The sequence below is a fragment of the Delphinapterus leucas genome, chromosome 2, assembly GCF_059928025.1.
Source record: "Delphinapterus leucas isolate spDelLeu-1000000601 "Yukka" chromosome 2, BTC_Dleu_Yukka2, whole genome shotgun sequence".
Lineage (NCBI taxonomy): Eukaryota > Metazoa > Chordata > Mammalia > Artiodactyla > Monodontidae > Delphinapterus > Delphinapterus leucas.
This window is the reverse complement of record NC_143130.1, coordinates 166621631-166641295: the sequence shown is the minus strand read 5'-3', so window position 1 is coordinate 166641295 and position 19665 is coordinate 166621631. Positions and strand designations below refer to the sequence as shown.

Here is a 19665-nt window from a genome sequence, read left to right as displayed (position 1 = left end):
CTTTTCTTCACATACTACCAACACTTGCTATTTCTCATCTTTTCAATAATAGCCATTCTAACAAATGTAAGGTGATATCTCATTGCGGTTTTGGTTTGAGTTTCCCTGATGATTAGTGATGTTGAGCACCCTTTCATGTACCTGTTGGCCATCTGTAATGTCTTCTTCAGAAAAATATTCAGAGCCTCTGCCCATTTTTTAATCAGATTTTTTTTTTTTACTATTGACTTTCATGAGTTTTTTTATATATGTTAGATGTTAACCCCTTTTGGATATATGATTTGCAAATATTTTTTCCCATTTGGTAGGTTGCCTTTTCATTTTGTTCATGGTTTCCTTTGCTGTGCAGTAGCTTTTTAGTTTGAAAAAGTCTCACTTATTTATTTTTGCTTTTGTTGCCTTTGCTTTTGGTGTCAAATCCAAAAATTCATCACCAAGACCACTGTTAAGGAGCTTACTGCATATGTTTTCTTCTAGGAGTTTTATGATTTCAGGTCTTATATTCAATCTTTAATCCATTTTGAGTTAGTTTTGTATATGGTGTAAGATGGTGATCCATCATTCTTTTGCATGTGGCTGTCCTATTTCCCAACACAATTTATTGAAGAGACTGTCCTTTCCCCATTGTACATTCTTGACTTTTTATAAATTTTTTAAATTAATTAATTAATTAATTTGTTTTTGGCTGCACTGGGTCTTTGTTGCTGCGTGCGGGCTTTCTCTAGTTGCAGTGAAGGGGGCTACTCTTCGTTGTGGTGCCTGGGCTTCTCATTGCAGTGGCTTCTCTTGTTGCAAAGCACAGGCTCTAGGCACGCGGGCTTCAGTAGTTGTGGCATTCAGGCTCAGTAGTTGAGGCTCATGGGCTCTAGAGTGCAGTCTCAGTAGTCGTGGCGCAAGGGCTGTTGCTCTTTGGCATGTGGGATCTTCCCAGACCAGGGCTCGAACCCGTGTCCCCTGCATTGGAAGGTGGATTCTTAACCACTGTGCCACCAGGGAAGTCCCTCTTTTGTAAATTTATTGACCACATGTGCATGGGTTTATTTCTGGGCCCTGTATTCTGTTCCATTGATCTATGTGTCTGTTTTTATGCCAACAGCATACTGTTTTGATCCCTATAACTTTTTTTAAAATTTAATTTAATTTATTTTTTATGCAGCAGGTTCTTATTAGTTATCTACTTTATACAATCCCTATAGCTTTGTAATTTGGTTTGAAGTCAGGGAATGTGATGCCTCCAGCTTTGTTTTTCTTTCTCAAGGTTGTTTTAGTTCTTCAGGGTCTGTTGTGGTTCCATACAAATTTTAGGATTGTTTGTTCTATTTCTTTCAAAAATGCCATTGTAATTTTGATAGGGATTGCACTGAATCTGTAGATTGCTTCAGGTAGTATGGACATTTCAACAATAATAATTCTTCTAATCCATGAATGTGAAATATCTTTCAATTTACTTATGCCTTCATCAATTTTTTTATCAATATCTTATAGTTTTTGGTGTACAGGTGTCTCAACTCCTTGGCTAAATTTATTCCAAGTTATTTTATTTTTTGATGCTATTGTAATTGGGATTGTTTTCTTAATTTCTCTGATAGTTTGTTATTAGTGTACAGAAAGCAACAAATTTCTGTATATTCATTTTGTATCCTACAAATTTACTGAATTCACTTATTAGTTCCAATAGTTTTTTGGTGGAGTCTTTAGCATATTCTAGATATAGTATCATGTCATCTGTAAACAGACAGTTTTACTTCTTCCTTTCTGATTTGGATGCCTTTTATTTCTTTTTCTTGCCTAAACTTCTCTGGATAGGACTTCTAATACTATGTTGAATAAAAATGGTGAGAGTGGGCATGCTTATCTTATTCCTCATCTTAGAGCAAAATCTTTCAGATTTCCACCAATGAGTATGAATTTAGCTGCAGGCTTGTCATGTACGGCCTTTACTATATTGAGGTACATTCGCTCTACACCCGCTTTGTTAGGAATTTTTATCATAACTGGATGTTGAATTTTGTCAAATGCTTTTTCTGCATCTACTGAGATAATCATGTGATCTTTATCCTTCATTTTGTTAATGTGGTGTATCACAGTGGTTGATTTGCATATACTGAACCATCCCTGCATCCCTAGAATAAATCCCACTTAATCATTATTATGATCATTATAGTGTAATGTTGAATTTGATGTGCTAATATTTTGTTGAGGATTTTTGCATCTATGTTCATCAGTGATATTGGCCTGTAATTTTCTTTTCTTGTGGTGTCCTTATTTGGTTTAGGTATCAGGGTAATGCTGGCCCCATAAAATAAGTTCAAAAGTGTTCCCTCCTCTTCTATTTTGTGAAACAGTTTGAGAAAGATTGGTATTAATTCTTCTTTGAATGGCAGAATTTACCTGTGAAGCTCTCTTGTCCTGAATTTTTGTTTGTAGGGAGTTTTTAAATTACTGATTCAATCTCCTTACTAGTACTTGGTCTGTTCAGATTTTCTATTTCTATGACTCAGTCCTGGAAGATTTTATGTTTCTAGTAACGCATCCATTTCTTCTAGGCTGTCCAGTTTGATGGCCTATAATTGTTCATAGTAGTCTCTTATGATCCTCCGTATTTCTGTGGTATCAGTTGTAATATCTCCTCTTTCATTTCTGATTGTATTTATTTGAGTACTCTATTTTCTTGATGAGTCTAGCTAAAGTTCTGTTAATTTTGTTTTTCTTTTCAAAGAACTAGTTCCTGGTTTCATTGATCTTTTCTACTGTCTTTTAAATCTCTATTTCATTTATTTCTGCTCTGATCTTTGTTATTTCCTTCTTTCTACTAACTCTGGGTTTCATTTGTCCTTCTTTTTCTAGTTCCTTGAGGAGTAAAGTTAGGTTGTTTATCTGAGAATTTTCTTGTTTCTTGAGTAGGCATTTATTGCTAGGAACTTCCCTCTTAGGACCACTTTTGCTGCATCCCATAAGTTTTGGTGTGTTGTATTTCCATTTTCACTTATTTCAAGGTATTTTTTGACTTTGCATAAACCCATTTTTAAACTTTAAACAATTTTGAGGTAAATAGTAATTGCCACTCGAGTAAAACAGCTGTACCGTTTTATTATCCTACAAACATTTTCTTTTCCTTTTTTTGTATCTAGTCTATGAACTTCAGACTTGTTCCTTTCCTAAATATAACTGTTCTGGTGTCAACACGCACTTCTTCTGCCCAGGGAAATGAAATCAATCATTAAAGCGCACTTCAGCCTGTCTTTAATAGATCTGTTTGGCTTTCTCATAACTACTCATCCCCAGACATCTAAGAGCTACTTAGCACTTTATGACAATGCTTTTATTTTGTAAAATAAAGTCAAAACAACATACAATATGATCCATTATGTTACTTTCATTCTTGAAAGAATAGCTTTGTTCTTTTTTCCTAACCTAAGCCTCAAGTACTGGCATGGCTATACCCAGCTATTTGGGACAATGGACAATGTGGGACAATGGACAATGTGGGACAATGAGGTTAAAAGTGACCCCAAAATCTGGCCTAAAGTTAGAGGATGTGTGATGTAGTAGAAGCCCCTACCGCTTCAAAGGTCCCACAACTTTTACAAGGAGTATTCATAAAATGTTATCAGAGAACTCTGAAGTTCTGAAGAATGGCTTTATATTTATATACAAAGCTTCAACTGAACATTCAAGCCTTAAACACGTGGCTGAAGTTCAGTCACTGAATTCCATGAACACCTAATTATCCATGAGAGTCTATATTTGTAACTAAGTTGTCTCTTTCGAAAAATGATTTAAAAGGGATTACAATAACAAGATACATGTAAAATAAGAATATGAAAACAGAAATAGATTTATAAAAAAAATGGAGAATAAACAAATTAAAAAGCAAACAAGCAATCAGAGCTATTGAACCACCTGGAAACCAAAGAAAGGAAAGAATGAGTCATATGTGTTTTATTACTGTACCCTTAAGAGATCATTTCTTCTAGCCCTATCAAAAAGGAATTTATCACATGGGTTCCTGTGCAGAGGAAATGGAGTGGCCACCATGTGTAAAGAAAGTCTAGGAATAATGAAAACATCAGTCAAGTTCACAAACACAGGACAATATCAAAGAATCAGAGTCCAGAGATGATCTCCACCAACTGCCAACTTTTTCTCTCCAATTTAATTCAGTAAACATTGTCAAGGATCAACTGCATGCACATTTAATGATGGTAAGGAGTTGCAAAAATGAAGATAACAACCATGTTCTGAAGGCACCAGTAAAGATTGAAACAAAACATATTTTAAAATAAATTTAATTGCATTATGGCCAATGAGAAAAAAAGTGTTTTGAGAGCACAGCGGAGGAGCAAACTAAGTTTCAGCGGGGAAGTAACAGGCAAGATTTTGACAGCTAGATAGGATGGGGAGGGGGTAAGGGAATATCTCTGACGGAAGCAAACTATCAGCATAAGCACACAAGCAGGAAAGTACACAGCATGTTAGGGGAGTGCTGAGTTGTTGGGTTTAATTGAAAAGGAAAACACAACAAGGAATGAGAGAAGTAACAGAAAAGTGAAAAGCTGTAGACTGGGACAAAGTCATGGGAGCCACACTTAAAATCCAGACTTCATTTCAGAGATAATGGAGATTAACCAAAGAATCCAACAAGAGCTGTTTTTTTTGCAACAGTTACTCTGACAGTGGGGTATACAGGAAGGATTGATGGGACAAGAAAATGGAGGCAGAAAACCCAGATAAGAACCTAATGTAGCAATTCAAACAAATGACACTAAAAGCCAGGATTAAAGCACTGGAGTGGGAATGGGTAGCAGTGGAACAACTGTAAGAGATACTGCAGAGGAAGAACCAGTAGAACTTAATGATCAGGAGCAAAGAGACAGAAGTCAATATGGGGCTACACCCTCTGGCAATCCATCCTTGACATCTTTCTCTGGGCTCCCACTGCACCCTGCACTTGCTTCTACCATAATGGGAACCACATTTATAATTGTTTCCTGTTCTCTCTCCTCCATTCAAATGTAAGCCATTTGAGCAAATGAATAAATGAATGAATGCTGAATACATAATAAGACAAGAAGCTATTAAGGAACAGAGGAGAACAATAATTAATATGACAAAATATACTCATTTAAATGCCATCTTATATGGATGGCAGAAGGAATCCAAGTTGTGCTTTTCTCTCATTATTATAGATTTCTGAGAGTTTTTCTTAGAAGCTCAAGATTTCAAGCTTGTCTTCAGAAATTATATTCATAAGAGTTTAATGTTATAATTGTCCAAAATTACCTTTTAGCAGAAAATACTTCCTCAATCTAACAGTAGGAAAAAATACTTCAGAGTTCTATGTGAAATATCTAAATGGAAAATAGTCTTAATTTCAATAGTAGAAGAATAAGCATCCTTTTTATTCTATTTATATATTTCCTTTTCCTCACAGTGTTTAACTAATAACTAAAGTTAATAACCATCGAAGGATACTCACAGTACCTAGTCTACCTTGTTTTTGAATAATAAAAGACATATTTATCTTTATAAAATATAATTTTTCATTTGTCACTATTTTTCAAATGCTCCAAGTGCATTTCAATATCAAGCAATCATTTCAGATCCTATTTACCAGTTGCTGTATAATATGCATAAATTATTACAACTTTTTTTATGTCTCAATTAATTTGCTTAAAAATGTGTTTAAACATTAAGTAAATTAGTGTAAGACTATTTAGATCCTAGAGAAACACCATGGGATTGTGCAAATAGTAAAAGAACTGGCATCAGAAAGCTGAGCTCAAATTCTCGTTCTGTCACATACTAGCTACATGAATTTGGGAAAGTCACTTTATCTTTCTGAGGCTCAGTTTCTCACATCTGGACAAAGGGCTAATAATAGCAACTATATCCAAAGTGCCATAAGATTTAAGTGAGATAATGTAATGTGTGGACAAGCTATCTCAACTATAAAGCACTTTACAGACATGAGGCATCAGTAGAAATAAAAACTTGATGGGGAAAGAATCTAAAAAAAAAAAAGTGGATATATGTGTATGCATAAGTGATTCACTTTGCTGCACACTTGAAACTAACACGACATTGTAAATCAACTATACTCCAATAAAAATTAAGAAGGAAGGAAGGAGGGAGGGAGGGAGGGAGGGAGGGAGGAAAGACTTGAGAGCCAAGAGGAGTGGAGTGAGAACGAACAGACTCAATTCTAGTCCTAGGTCTGTTACTGACTAGTTCCTGATGCAAATCACAACCTCTCTCTGGCCTCAGCTTCCTCATCTGAAAAGGAGTGTTGGATGTGATGGTCTCAAAGTTTCCCCTTCCCAGCTCTAAAATTTTACTATCCTAAAGGTGTCAGTTCTTAGTGCCATCATGTGATTGCTAAGTAAATGCTTCCTCACGTAAGCCAAAGACACAGTTCTCCTTTCTTCATGAGGAAATCTATCCCCCAGAAAAGGTTACCAGATTTGAGACTCTAAAATATGTTGCTGCTTCTAAGCCTTTTCCAAATAATCAAAATTTTACCTGTAGTAACATTTTCCAATCTGCACTTTCCACCACCAGTCCTTGTACTGAGAATGCTCTGTGGAAAGGGCAGCCAAATCCAAAGCCTTTGAAAAACAATTCATTTTAGATTAGGATTTTCTTTTCTAACAATAAACAGAAACAAAAAATAATGAAATAAACCATATAATTAGCATCAATCAAAACATGCATTAGAAATCAGACAGAAACTCAAGCTGCTCATGTCTCCAGATGGCCCCACCAATCTTCCCTAAATAATCAGTTCCAGACCAGAGGACTGACAGCAGATGAGAAGTAAACAGTGATCAAAGGGAAGCAGACATACAGTCTATTTGAATACAATTTTAATATACAAGGTACGAAAATGGTATTTAAAAATCCGTCAGTTTTTACCCTCTCCCAACCAAAATGCCTCCAAACCCAGTGGGAGTCAAGCCTTTACCACGTAAGGCAGGCCCAACCGCAGGCCCCACTTTAAGGACAGGTGTAGAGAAATAAAGAAAGATCAAGTATGCAGATAGAAAAAGGTTTGAAAACAGGGTCATGAAGAAGAGTGAAAGGAGCTGGGGTACTTGGGTAACCGCCGTCTTTTAACAACCATCATTCCATTATTCTGACATTACCTCACATGCCAGTAATTCTAAAGGTCAGACTTTCATTCGCTGCAGACTAAAAAAGATCTTCTTAACTGCTTTTGCATTTTACATGTGTTTATCCCTTTCTCTCTAACGTCTTCTAGTTTGTTCCTTCTAGTGATTATTTAAGATCAGACAAGAGACATCTCATTAGGAATTAGGATTCTATACCAAAAAAGTGGAAACCATTTGGACAAAGAGGAAAGTAAGTCAATCTTTATACAAATTCAAAGCTCACAGAAATCTGAAGCTCATATAAAGATCTGGTGAATAAAAACTCAGGTTATTAGTTTAAAAAGAATTCTGGTTTTTTAATAATACTTGTTATTCTTTCTCTTAAGGTTGAAAACCTTTTATTCTTTAGTCAGTGTTAACATCATGATGATATCCAACAGCTCAGTTAAAGTAACTCTTAGATTTTCAGTTCTATAATCTCAGAATGCATCCCATATTATTGCCCATTTCTTAATATTAACTCTTTTCTGAAATGAATGCCAGAAGAGCTCCTTGAATCTCCTACTGCAAAATAAATAACTTTCCTTGTGTTCCCCATCTTCCCTCGCTCCAGGGGAGACTTCTAAATATGCAAACTATTTATAAAGGAATGGTGTCACCATGCTGAGGTTCTAATGGACTTGAAAAATCAACACCTCTACTTGAAAGCTATGGAAATTAAAAGCACGCTACACACTATGTTCATAAGCTTTTCTTTTTTCCCCCAAGCAAGAGGTAAAAATGGAAGTGAAAAATGAAGAAAAAAAGTATAATTTCAATTACCATTATCTCTGGAAGTACCAGAGAACCATATTTCAATCAGCTCAGTTCAGGAGTAAATTGTAAATATCTGAATATATTCATTTTAACTTAATCCTTTAAAAGACCTGTTCCAGCGAATAGATCAGATTCACTTTCATGTTTAATATAACAGACCTTCTATTTTTCAGAAAAATGTCATTCTAAATTTTTTTTACACCTTCTAATTTTTCCAAGATTAGACTTAGTGCTGATTACAGGCTGCTGATTTTACTTTCAGATATGGTTCCTATGCAGGAGCCACATGTTTGTCTAAACCAATTAAGGAAATTAATATGATCACTGATGTAGAATAAAAATGGTCAAAAAAATTACATATTAATGATCACTCTTCATTTGAAGACTGGGGCTGCACTAGACAAAACCACTTGTGACTATTTCAAATGGACTCTAAATTCCCCGAGGACAGGCATCCACTTCTTAACACATCTCTGTTCTGCAATGTCACTGTGCGGTTAAGAGGCACTCAAGAATTATTTGTTGACTGAATTAATTCTATTCTTTACTTCTGACTTACGTTGAAAATAACTTAAGAACCAAACAAAACTGTCATAGTAATAAGATTCATAATTAAAAGCTATTAACATTTTAAAATTTTAAAGAGGTTACAGAGAGCTATATTTCTTTAAAGTCTTCCCCGGTTTTTTAAAATAAATTACTATATACTTATATTTAAGGATCTTTGAATAAGTCAATCAATCCGATATCTAGATATTAATAAAGACCTAGAAGGTCATAAATAAAAGGCATAAGTTTATAAAAGTCCATAAGAACAGGGAACCTTGGCAGATCTCGACAACATGTTTGTGAATACATCCACCTGGGCGTCCCAGTGACCTTCCTAAGTAATAGTGCTCCAACCTCTAAAGTTTAAAAAACAGTCATCCTTTCACTATTGTTAGAGTTGCGACAACTTCAGCATGACGAAATTAAAGAGCATATGGAAATAAAGATTCCAGAATCACCAACCCACACGCCCCTTCAGTTTGTCAACATTGCCAATACTGCCCCAAGAAGGGAGAGGAAGGAAGTTATTAAGAACTCAAAGGCAGAAATACAGTTTTCCATAGAACAAATTCTATTTTTTCAATGTAGCTGAAAAAACAACATTCCTCAACAAAATTATGTAAATGCCAAGATGCAGAACAACATCTTCAAGATGAATAAAGACATCATCACTATGACCTATAAACAGCATATGATCTGTCAACTTTCTGAACCCATTGCCTACAACTCTTCCCCTTCAAAGACCTCACTCCAGCCACAGTGGCCTCCTCACTGTTCCTTAAACAATCCAAGAATGCTAATATTCGGGGCCTTTGCAGTTAAAGTTGTCTCTGATTTACATGCTCTTCCTCCACCTAACCATATGGTTTGTCTCCCTTCATACAGGTCTCTGTTTAAATGTCTTTTCAGAGTGGACTTCACTGACCACCTCCCAGCCCATATAAAAGGACATCTTCCCCCATGTCATCTATTCTCTTACCTGGTTTCCCTGCTTTATTTTTATACTGCTTATCCCATGACATTTTATATATTTTTAAGTTTGCTAACTGTCTCTATTCCTTGCCCAACCGGAACGTAATCTCCAAAAGAGCAGAGATTTTGTCTGATTGCTTCACTCTGTAATCTCAGGGCGTAGGACAGTGCCTGGCACACTGTAGTGGCTCAAAATATGTTGGAAGAAAGAATAAATGTCTCTGCAATAAGTGAATTAATCTTCAAAAAGTCAGGATATAGCTTTATGATACTCTAGTAATTACAAATATTTACTCATTTATAAAATGGGATGGTATTTGAATGTTTCTTTTTAATGACAGTGTAACTACATGATTTTATATATCACCCTGAAACCCTCTGACCAGCTTTATATTGAGTGAAAATGGCATGTACTGACTTTTATTTACAGAAATGTGCATGGTTTCTCAGTTGCCCCAACCTTAGTTTTCTCTTTTCTCGATGTGACCACATCCACTATCACTTCATTATCGATAACTCCCATACTCTGTGTATCTGGCCCAGGACCCCTATATTTTAGTGTCACAGCTTCCAATACATGCAGTGACATCTCCACTTGGATAGCCTTTCACAATTTCAAACTAAAAATGCCTTCTAGTGAATTATTCAGCTTCTTTACAAACTGACGTCCTTCCCTAATAATCCCATTTCTGTTAGTAAAACGGCCATTCTTCCAGCATCTTTAAGAGGCAAGTTTGAGCTGTGTCTTTCCTTTGTCTCCCATACCAAATCTAGCATCACGTTCTGTCACTTCTTTCTCTAAAATGTCTCTTTGACACCCCCATTTTTGAGAATGTGGTTTATTTATTTCTCTTTCCATACCTTGCTCATGTTTTTACCCTTCTTTTACATTTTTTCCCACCCTTTCCAAAAAATCCTACTGATTTTACGGATTTTTACTAATATTATCCCCTGATTTTTCCCCTTGATCTTCGGTACCAATTTCACATTCCGGCAATTACCTTTTTAACTGTTTCATTATGTCAATTTTATTTCCTCAGCTAGATTACATGGCTTGTAGAGGCAGGAACAAATATCATATTTTTATTAGTTTTCCTAGTACATAACATAATGGTTGACACATAGAAAACACAATTGAGAAAAATGCTTTTGTCTTCCTGAATACTTAATATATAAGGTTTTTTCCTTGAATAAGAAAATGACAGAAAATACTATCATTAGACACTGTAGAATTAACTACATTTGATTGGACAAGATTTGTGAAGTTACTGCTCATTTGCATATTAGTATGTTGAAAAATGACACAAATGGAGAAGTCCTGAGCATGTAACCTTAAAATTCTCTGTTGAAAGGCTACCAAGACAACTGATTATTGATTATTGTTGAAGCTGGGTGATGACTGATACAGGCTCATTATACTCTCCACTTGCACATGTTTGAAATTTTCTATTATAAAATGTTAAAGGGGAGGAGATGGGGAACACTACAAAGAGACCAGAAATACATGTATTAGTAAACCTATAATCACTATATGGACCAAAGAAGAAAACGGATCAACAATGCTAACTATTAGTATAAAAAATAAACTTTAACACAAACATACTACGCAGCATTCTCAATTATCTATATCTTGCCCTTTAATGGAGATCTACTACTCTATGGATCAGGCACAAGTCTTATGACTTCCATAGTTATACAAAGTTTCCTACTGAAACTGACAGTGGATTTGAAAGTATCAGTAATTCTCCAATCTTCATAATTCCATCTGTTTATAAGGTCAGAAACAGAACATTTCAGAATCTAAATCCCCAAAGTCATAAAAATCACATTAAAAATAGTGCAAATTCAAAACTTACAGTTTTAACATCATTTTCATGATGAAAGATATACTCGAACAAAGCCTGTGAAGAAAAAAAATGCAAAAAAATACATTAGCTTTTATTTTAACAAAGGTACTTTATTGTCATATCAAAACTCAAAGGCCATTTTGACAGCAGCTAGATTGAACCAAAATAACAAAGTGCTCTAAAGTGCCTGGGATTTATAAGTAAAGGGTCTATCCACCATTTGTTACAACCATTCATTTTAAAATAAGGCTACTTATAACTGATTCCTGTTTTCACAGAATACGAACTGGAAAGCTCAAATAATTCAACAATTTTTTTCATATTACACATACTATTTTATCAGAAAGAGACAAATGAAAAGACCAACTTTAGGACTGTCATAAAACTACATGTATTATACAGTGATTACGATATTAATAATGACACTTTAGACATGGGAAAATCTGGAAGTTCTTTTTGAAACAAAGTAGAGTTTAACTGTAAAGTAGGGAGTTTTTCCTTAATATGCAGATGCCTCTATGTGCAGCCAGGGCTGAGAATCATTATTCTAATACTGCCCCCAACCTATCTGGATAAATAAGCATTTACCGGACTACCGCTTGGTGGTACTACGTTTGTCCATAATACCATTATTTTATACTTGCAAAGAGGCTAGCACCCCTGAAAGATATCAAGATTATTAACAGAGATGACCTGAAGGCAAACAAAAAAAGAAAAAAGAAATTAGGATGAGGCCCTCTTTAGAAAACTATTCCTAATCCTCCATTTGTTCTCTTATTAAAAAAAAAAAAAAAAGTTATGAGAGCAGTTGGTGTTACCACTGCCATGAAAAGGATGTTATAACACCCAAGACAGTGTCAAGGAGTCACCAGCCACCCCAAGCAATATGCCAATATTAGAAATGAGTCCTGATAAGTCAAGGCAAGTTGGGGACCAAAGACAGAGAAACCTAGCATTATTTCTACAACACACTAAATAAATGCAAAATCTAGCTCGTCTAAATCTAGTAACATAGACCAGGTCTGTCCTGGAAGCATCCTAATTTGAGGGAAATGCCTCTACTGACTACACTCCCTGGTTAGAAAACAACAATGGTATTAAGTAGCCATTCAGCCACCTCAAATAAACGGCCTAAAAAGATAAGGAATCAGATATTCCTCATAAAGGAAAGGGAAATAAGTAAAAGTTTATGATTTTGCTAAATGAAGTTGACTGGGTTGCTATCAAATAAGAAATTAAGAAAAACATCATCGGGGGGCTTCCCTGGGGGCGCAGTGGTTGAGAATCTGCCTGCCAATGCAGGGGACACGGGTTCGAGCCCTGGTCTCGGAAGATCCCACATGCCGCGGAGCAACTGGGCCTGTGAGCCACAACTACTGAGCCTGCGCGTCTGGAGCCTGTGCTCCACAACAAGAGAGGCCACGACAGTGAGAGGCCCGCGCACTGCGATGAAGAGTGGCCCCCACTCGCCGCAACTAGAGAAAGCCCTCGCACAGAAACGAAGACCCAACACAGCCAAAAGTAAATAAATTAATTAATTAAAAAAAAAAAAAGAAAAACATCATTGGCATTATTATAGTCTGATTCCTTGTTTGCCAACTGGCATTCCTTTTCCTGATTTAAAATTCAAGTCTGTATGGCTAGTGTCCTTTTTCATTTTCCCTAGAGTGTTTAATATTTACTAAATATGTTAAACACCAGTAGAACTGATAATAGGAATGAGCTCAGCACTCATGCACAGAATTCATAGAGATTACAGCTAAAAACCTGAGCTAGGCTTACACCAATTTCCAGAAGCTAACTGCTCCTGGCTCTGAATTATTCCATGCTCACCTCTAAACTTTTCTGTACTGGAAAGGTCACGAACATCCTCCTTTCTCTCCCTCTCCCTCTCCCTTCTCACTCTCTTATCACTTTTTCTCTTGCTCTCACTTTCTCTTTAATTTAGAGGAGCATTTAATGGTTAGAAGTACTAATGTAGTTGGCTTGCTGCTGTCTGGCTCAAGAAATCTTTATTGAGATGCCTGATTAATTACTAATTAGAAAGAGAACATTTTTTTATCTTCTTTTTGACAGTTATAAAATCCTACAAGGATAGAAAATTATTTTTCTGAGAACAGTCCAAGCTGAAAAAGAAAAATACACACACATACAGATGATCTCCTAAACTTCATTACCCAAAGATGGTGGGTAATGGGTAACATCTGCTTTCTTTGTTATAAATTGCTGTTCTTTATTAGGAGAAAAAGAATTTCCTATTATAATGGTATATATGCTTTATTTCTGATTGACTTTCCTTAACTCAATACTAAGAAAAATTTTAGATATTAGAATAATTAAACATTTCCATTTCAATCAAGACAAGGTCTTTTCTTCACAAATTTTTATCCATTTCCTGTAATGTTATGATAACATTTTGAACATTACTTCATAACATAAAATAATTTTAAGTACATACCTTTGCCAATTTAGGTTTCTGGGCATATTTTGTTAAATTCAGTCTAGATAAATTTATAAAAGGTCCATCAGGACTTGTAAGCATGGAAGCCTATGGGGAAAAATGATAGAACAAGAAATCTGAAACTTTCTCTTGAAACATAAATTGAGTTTAATGTGCATAAAATTATAAAGCCAACACAAGTAAAAAGAATCACCTTCAAAATTTTTCCATATAATTGTCTACTATAAAAATAGTGAAAAATGATTAACATAACATAAATTACTTTGGTCATACAAGGCTATGGTAAAGCTGACAGAATTTACCGTTCCCAGCCTGACAAATCTTCCAGATGAGCTGGTAATAGGGCGAGCTGTGTAGGCAGTTCTGGGTGTTCTGATGGCCTGTTCCATAGTGCCTGGCCTTCCACTTTGTGTGCTGGGTCTAAGGAAACCTGTAATGGGTCTTCCAGCTTGAGTGATCGGCCTGTGAAGATTGTAAATTGTTAAAATACAAAGAAGATCAATAAAGGAAGATTCTCATGCAGCCTGGTCAATATTTAGTGGCAAAGGGAATGAAATAGGAGTATACTGAACATACCTGACAGCTGGACTAGGGCCTCCTGTCTGATTAGTTCCAGGGAGTTTCAGAGATGTTCCAGGACCTATAAGATGAGATGGCAAATTCAATTTGTATATTATTTATTGATCTGTAAAAACTGTCCACTAATGCAATTTTCACAAATGTGCTAGCCTGGTGAAAAAGACATTAGTAACAGGAAATGTATCTAGAGTAATGTGTTTGAGACTAATATTTATTGAGTACCTATCATGTTACTTTTGTTATTACATTTAATCTCCACACTAATTCTGCAAGGTAGGTAGTACTAACCCATTTAGCAAAGGCTTAGAGATTTAAATAAACAGGTCAACCTGTTAGTAGAGCCAGCATTCAAACTCAAGACAGGCAGGCTCCAAAGCTCCAACACATCAAAATGACAGTTCTATACTCATAGTTTATTTTTCATACAAACTTCTTCTCCCAATAAAAGATCAGTTACCCCCAATATTTGGAATTTAGATATTTTAACTCCAAAAGAGCAAAATGATAGGGAAAAAAGACATCTTAACATGAAACATATGTACTTTTTTTTCTCAATTTCCACTGAAGCATTAAAACAGCTATTACCTTCCAAACATATATAAATGACTGATAACTGTCACAACTAACAAATTACAAGCAAGATACCATATGTCATGGTAATCATCCAATACCATTCACAGCAGCACACCTGCAAGCTGGGACTAGGCCACTGTGACAATCCTGATGGACAGTCACTGCCTAGCAAATCACTCCATCACCTCACATCATGCATTAGAGCAAATCATCAATTATTACAATGAAGTGATGTTTTCAAATTATCATTTTTTTAGAACACTTCTGTTGTTTGGATGCTTCCTGTGTTTAGACTCTCAGATAAACAATCTTTGATATATTAGATAAGCAGCTCAGATAGAATGCCTTTTTATAAAATATTTTAAAATGCATAATATAGCTTCTACTGAAAAATAGTTATACATCAATCTCACACCTTAAGTTTAAGATAATATAATTGTGCCTTTGTACTATAAGGCAGAATGGAGGTAATATTTTTTCATGCATACACGTGCTTCATGTATGTGTCTTATTTTTATTATAAAAAAGTACACATAGAGAGTATTCCTCCTCCTAATGGCTTTTCATTTACTTAACTGAAAAACCAGTACTTACGTGGAACCTGAGCAATAGCATTTTCATCCAGTATCATTTCTGCAATTCCTTCCTGATCTACGTCAATTTCATCTATGTACACCATTTCAGTTAGTGCTCGTGCTTTTAAAATCCAGGCTGCCTAAAAAGCATAGATAAGATAAAGCATATCTTAAATTGCATTAGAAGTAGTGCATAGCCTATAGAAATCAGCCATCCTTTATTATTATCTAATTTTTTATCAAACATGTTTACCATACTTAATGCATGATACTAATTTAAAGGGCTATGTCCAGGAACTAATACAAGAAGGCAAGGTCATTATTAATCAAGAAACAATCAATAGATCAATTACCTAGTAAACAAAAGTGTGGTACTTACCTAGTAGTCTTCTAACATGCCTTTTTATAAGTGAAAGAAGATCTTTATAGAAAATTTTACTAGAATAATAATTTGAAAACAGATGAGTAAAGCTACAACCACGTGTTCTTTCTGCCTTTCTCCTTCAGGGCCAAGTCCTTCGTGAAGACTTCCCTGATAGTTTAACTCTGAGCCTACTTCCCTCTTGTCTTTCTTAGAAAGCACTTTCTTTTACACTTCTATTATTATGTACTTACTATATTCAACCAACACTATAATTATTTGGGCATATGTTTGCCCTCCCTTCCCCCAGAACACAAGCTTTTTTACCTTGTTCACTTTTGAATTTTCCATCACACCTATGGTTTGTGTACACAATAGGTATTCCAAAAATTTTAACTTGAACTAGGATTAATTTTTCCCACTTCCCAAATAACTAATCAACACAATCTTGGTTGCTTTGTGATCTAGCCAGTAGATCAGCGAGTAAACCTGTTAGAAAGTGTGGAAAAAAATGGAAAGGTAATTAAGGAACCTAGAAAATATCTCATCAGCTTTGCTTTACCCTGAGAAATTAGACGTAAAGATGTGCACAATTAAATACCTTGTGAAATATTTAAAACTGCTTTATCAGAAAAGTTTACCTTTCTGCTTCAATAGAAGCAGGGAGCAATAAAGCTTGGTGTCCTGTGGCAGATTTGGGGAGAAGGCAACACTTGAGGCAGCAGTATAGGACCGACTCTATACTACAGGGGGAGCAGCAGCAAGGGAAATCTGGAAAGGGGTTAGGCCTCATCATACTAGGAATCTGGCTGTGAAGCATGCTGCATGAAGGCAAGGGACCGAGGGAGGAACAGATGGAGGCTACAAGAGGACCAGAGAGTCCTCACATAAGGATATCGAGATGCACTGAATCATCAGTGTGTATTTATTGAGCACCTCCTACTTATGTAGCACCGGGCTAGGTTCTGAGAAGGAAATGCGAGAAGATAAAGACATGGATCCTAATTTTCCTGAACGTATCACCTACTGGATTAAATAACAAGGCAAAGCAATGCATGATATGTGACAAATGAGCTACATGGAAAATGGTTTTACAAGAATTAGAAGGCAGAGATCCTTTTGTGGGCTAAAGTAATTGGAATGTATATTTTTAAAAATTTTTAAAGAAAAAGAATTTTTAAGTCTTCATGCTTTCCTTTTAATGGGAACAAAAGGAAATTACATTGTTGCCTTTGGTCCTCACCATGAGGTATTATCTCCCCTGTGTGAGTCCAGGTCCTCCCAGAAGCAGATGCCAAGAGGGGATTGAATGTGCAGGGCAGAAATAGAGACACAGATGTAGAGAACAAACGTATGGACACCAAGCGGGGGAAAGTGGGGGGGGGAGGGGAAGGGTGGTGGTGGGATGAATTGGGAGATTGGGATTGACATATATACAACTAATGTGTATAAAATGGATAACTAATAAGAACCTGCTGTATAAAAAAATAAATTAAAAAAATAATGTTGAAATGAAAAAAAAAGATATATATAATATCAGCTGTCCACAGAGCTTGTCATCACAAGAGACAGCCTACCACAGGGAAAAAAAAAAAAAGAAGGCTGTCTTCACAATATATTTAGGTTCCTCAAGTGAAATTACATTTGATTAGATTATTGGGGTTTTGTCTTATACTTTTCTGGTTGAGGTTTACTGGATTCTTAACAGATAACTTAGAATAAAATATTTCAAACGTTATGTGTAAATTTAACCCAATTGAATGAGAAGAATATGGACCCAAAGAACTAATTTTTTTGTTTAAAAAGTCAGTTCCAATTGGAACTGCATCTAACTGTGGGAGCCACCAAAGATTAGGAAAGTTGCCAGACTGATACAGCTATTCTCAGGGGTCAAGGAAGTCGTCACTCATCACTGGCTTGGACTAACGGTTTAATTTAACTTTAAAGATGGAAATAAGTAATCCTGATTTAAGTCCTCACAGTTCCTATTGCCCTGCAAGTATCTGATGGCTTTAATTTTTCAAAAGGGCATATTCTTTGCTGAGCACCTCCGGTGGACAAGAGGAAGGACGGCAGCATCCTCTGTTCACACAGTAAAGCAGGATGTGGGCTTCACTAGTTCATTCCCATATTCCCAGGGAGCACCTACTGCATGCCGGGTCCTGGGAACAGAGATGAGTAAGTCACAGCCCAAGTTCTAGCTCATAAGAATTTCAGCGTTATGGGGAAAGTGTAAAAACGAAAACCTGGAACATGCTATAGAAGGACAAAGAAAGGCACGCAGCTGCCTTGGGGTGGAAGAAAAGGTAAAGGAGGAGAGTTTGCCCCACGGCCAAGACAGGAGAGTGCGTGCCAGGTAGAGCGCATAGGGCAAAGGAAGGCCAGCTTGAGGGCTCATATGGAGAAACAAGAATGTGGTAGAAGAATCAGGTTCAGCTGAGGAGAAGCTGCTTGAGAAGAAGCTGGAGAAAAAGGCAGGGGCCAGTGAGGGATCCTGTATGCCACCTGTATGCCATGATGAGGAGTTAATAAAGCTTCAGGAGTATGATTTGGAGTCCTAGTTAAATTGACTCTCTAAAAGTCAAATTTTTATTATTACAGTATCATTTATACAGTTGGATATTAATTATCCATGCACATATTTTTTAAACTATTTTCATACCCATTCTGTTATCTCATAGTCCAATCCATCATGCTTCTTGACTTCTATCCTTCTACTAACCCCTCAAATATTAAGAAGGTGCAAATTATTTTACATCAGGCTAAGCAAAACATAGGAATGTAAATCCACTATTCCCTCCCAACCAAATGAATATATGCTTCAGAAGCCAAATAGGAAGATCTTTTTTTTTTAATTTTATTCCATAAGAATTCACTTTTTCAAAAAGGTAAATCTATATTTGTTTCAGTTTCTAAAACCTCATTATTAAGAAGTAGAAATAATGATGTGAATTTCTGATATTTAAAGATCTGCAATAAGATCTACTTGCACCATTACTTAATTTTAAATTTCATCAGTATTTGAGAATATTAATTTTCCTGACTTTCCTCCTTCTATCCTAACAAAAAATGACCTTGAAAATCATGTATCACTGCTTGATTAAACATCAGATTGTATTCAAAGAACTGCTCTGGGCAACAGGAACAATTCTCGGAATTTTAATGAAAACATTTTATTTTGGAGGCAAGCCAAGCATGTTTTACAGCCCTAAATTCCTCTGCCTGTTTAAATTTTTTTAAAGTTCAAAACTAATCAGTGATTAAAATAAAATGCATACAATATTGTAAATCAACTATACTCCAATAAAAATTTTTAAAAATAAAATAAAATGCATAACAAAGCAAACTGGTAACCCTACACTGCCACTTGAATCTTAATAAAACTATAAACTGGTTTTTATCAGAAATACTTAAGTTGTTAATAAATGACAGGGTCATGCAGTTTATATAGATAAATTTGAATACCTCCGTATTGGAAGTCCTGTAAAATCGATAAAAATAATAGATGCTTAGGAATTTTTTTTTAAGGGAAAAGCATAGATCCTCCCAATCTAAATGAGTAATCATCACATCAATTATTTCCTTTTTTATCTGCGAAACACAATCCCATCTCATTTACCTGCTGAGTTAGTCTATATACAGGACATTACTCTTGAGGCAACTGTCTGCCAGCTAACATCAGGAAAATACTGACTTCCCTGTACTACCTTCTGTGAGGTTAATCCAATTTCAGTGATAAAAATAGACAAATTAAAAGGTTAAAACTCTACTGACTGAGTAAAGCAGGTTTACACTGTTTTGTTCCTCTTAATACAGAATG

The 19665-nt window shown here is 35.6% G+C and overlaps 1 protein-coding gene across 2 annotated transcripts in view; it reads right to left on the bottom strand.

The window, feature by feature from the left end:
* The window catches only part of TTC8 (tetratricopeptide repeat domain 8), a 51092-nt gene that overhangs the window by 19708 nt on the left and 11719 nt on the right, over positions 1-19665 (bottom strand). For both annotated transcript variants that reach the window (XM_089908093.1, XM_022576327.3), the window contains 6 exons: positions 15504-15624; positions 14334-14397; positions 14060-14219; positions 13755-13844; positions 11306-11350; positions 6523-6608 (listed from right to left, as the gene is read on the bottom strand). In XM_089908093.1, coding sequence (XP_089764219.1) covers positions 6523-6608; positions 11306-11350; positions 13755-13844; positions 14060-14219; positions 14334-14397; positions 15504-15624 — 566 coding nt within the window. The remainder of the gene's footprint in view (positions 1-6522; positions 6609-11305; positions 11351-13754; positions 13845-14059; positions 14220-14333; positions 14398-15503; positions 15625-19665) is intronic.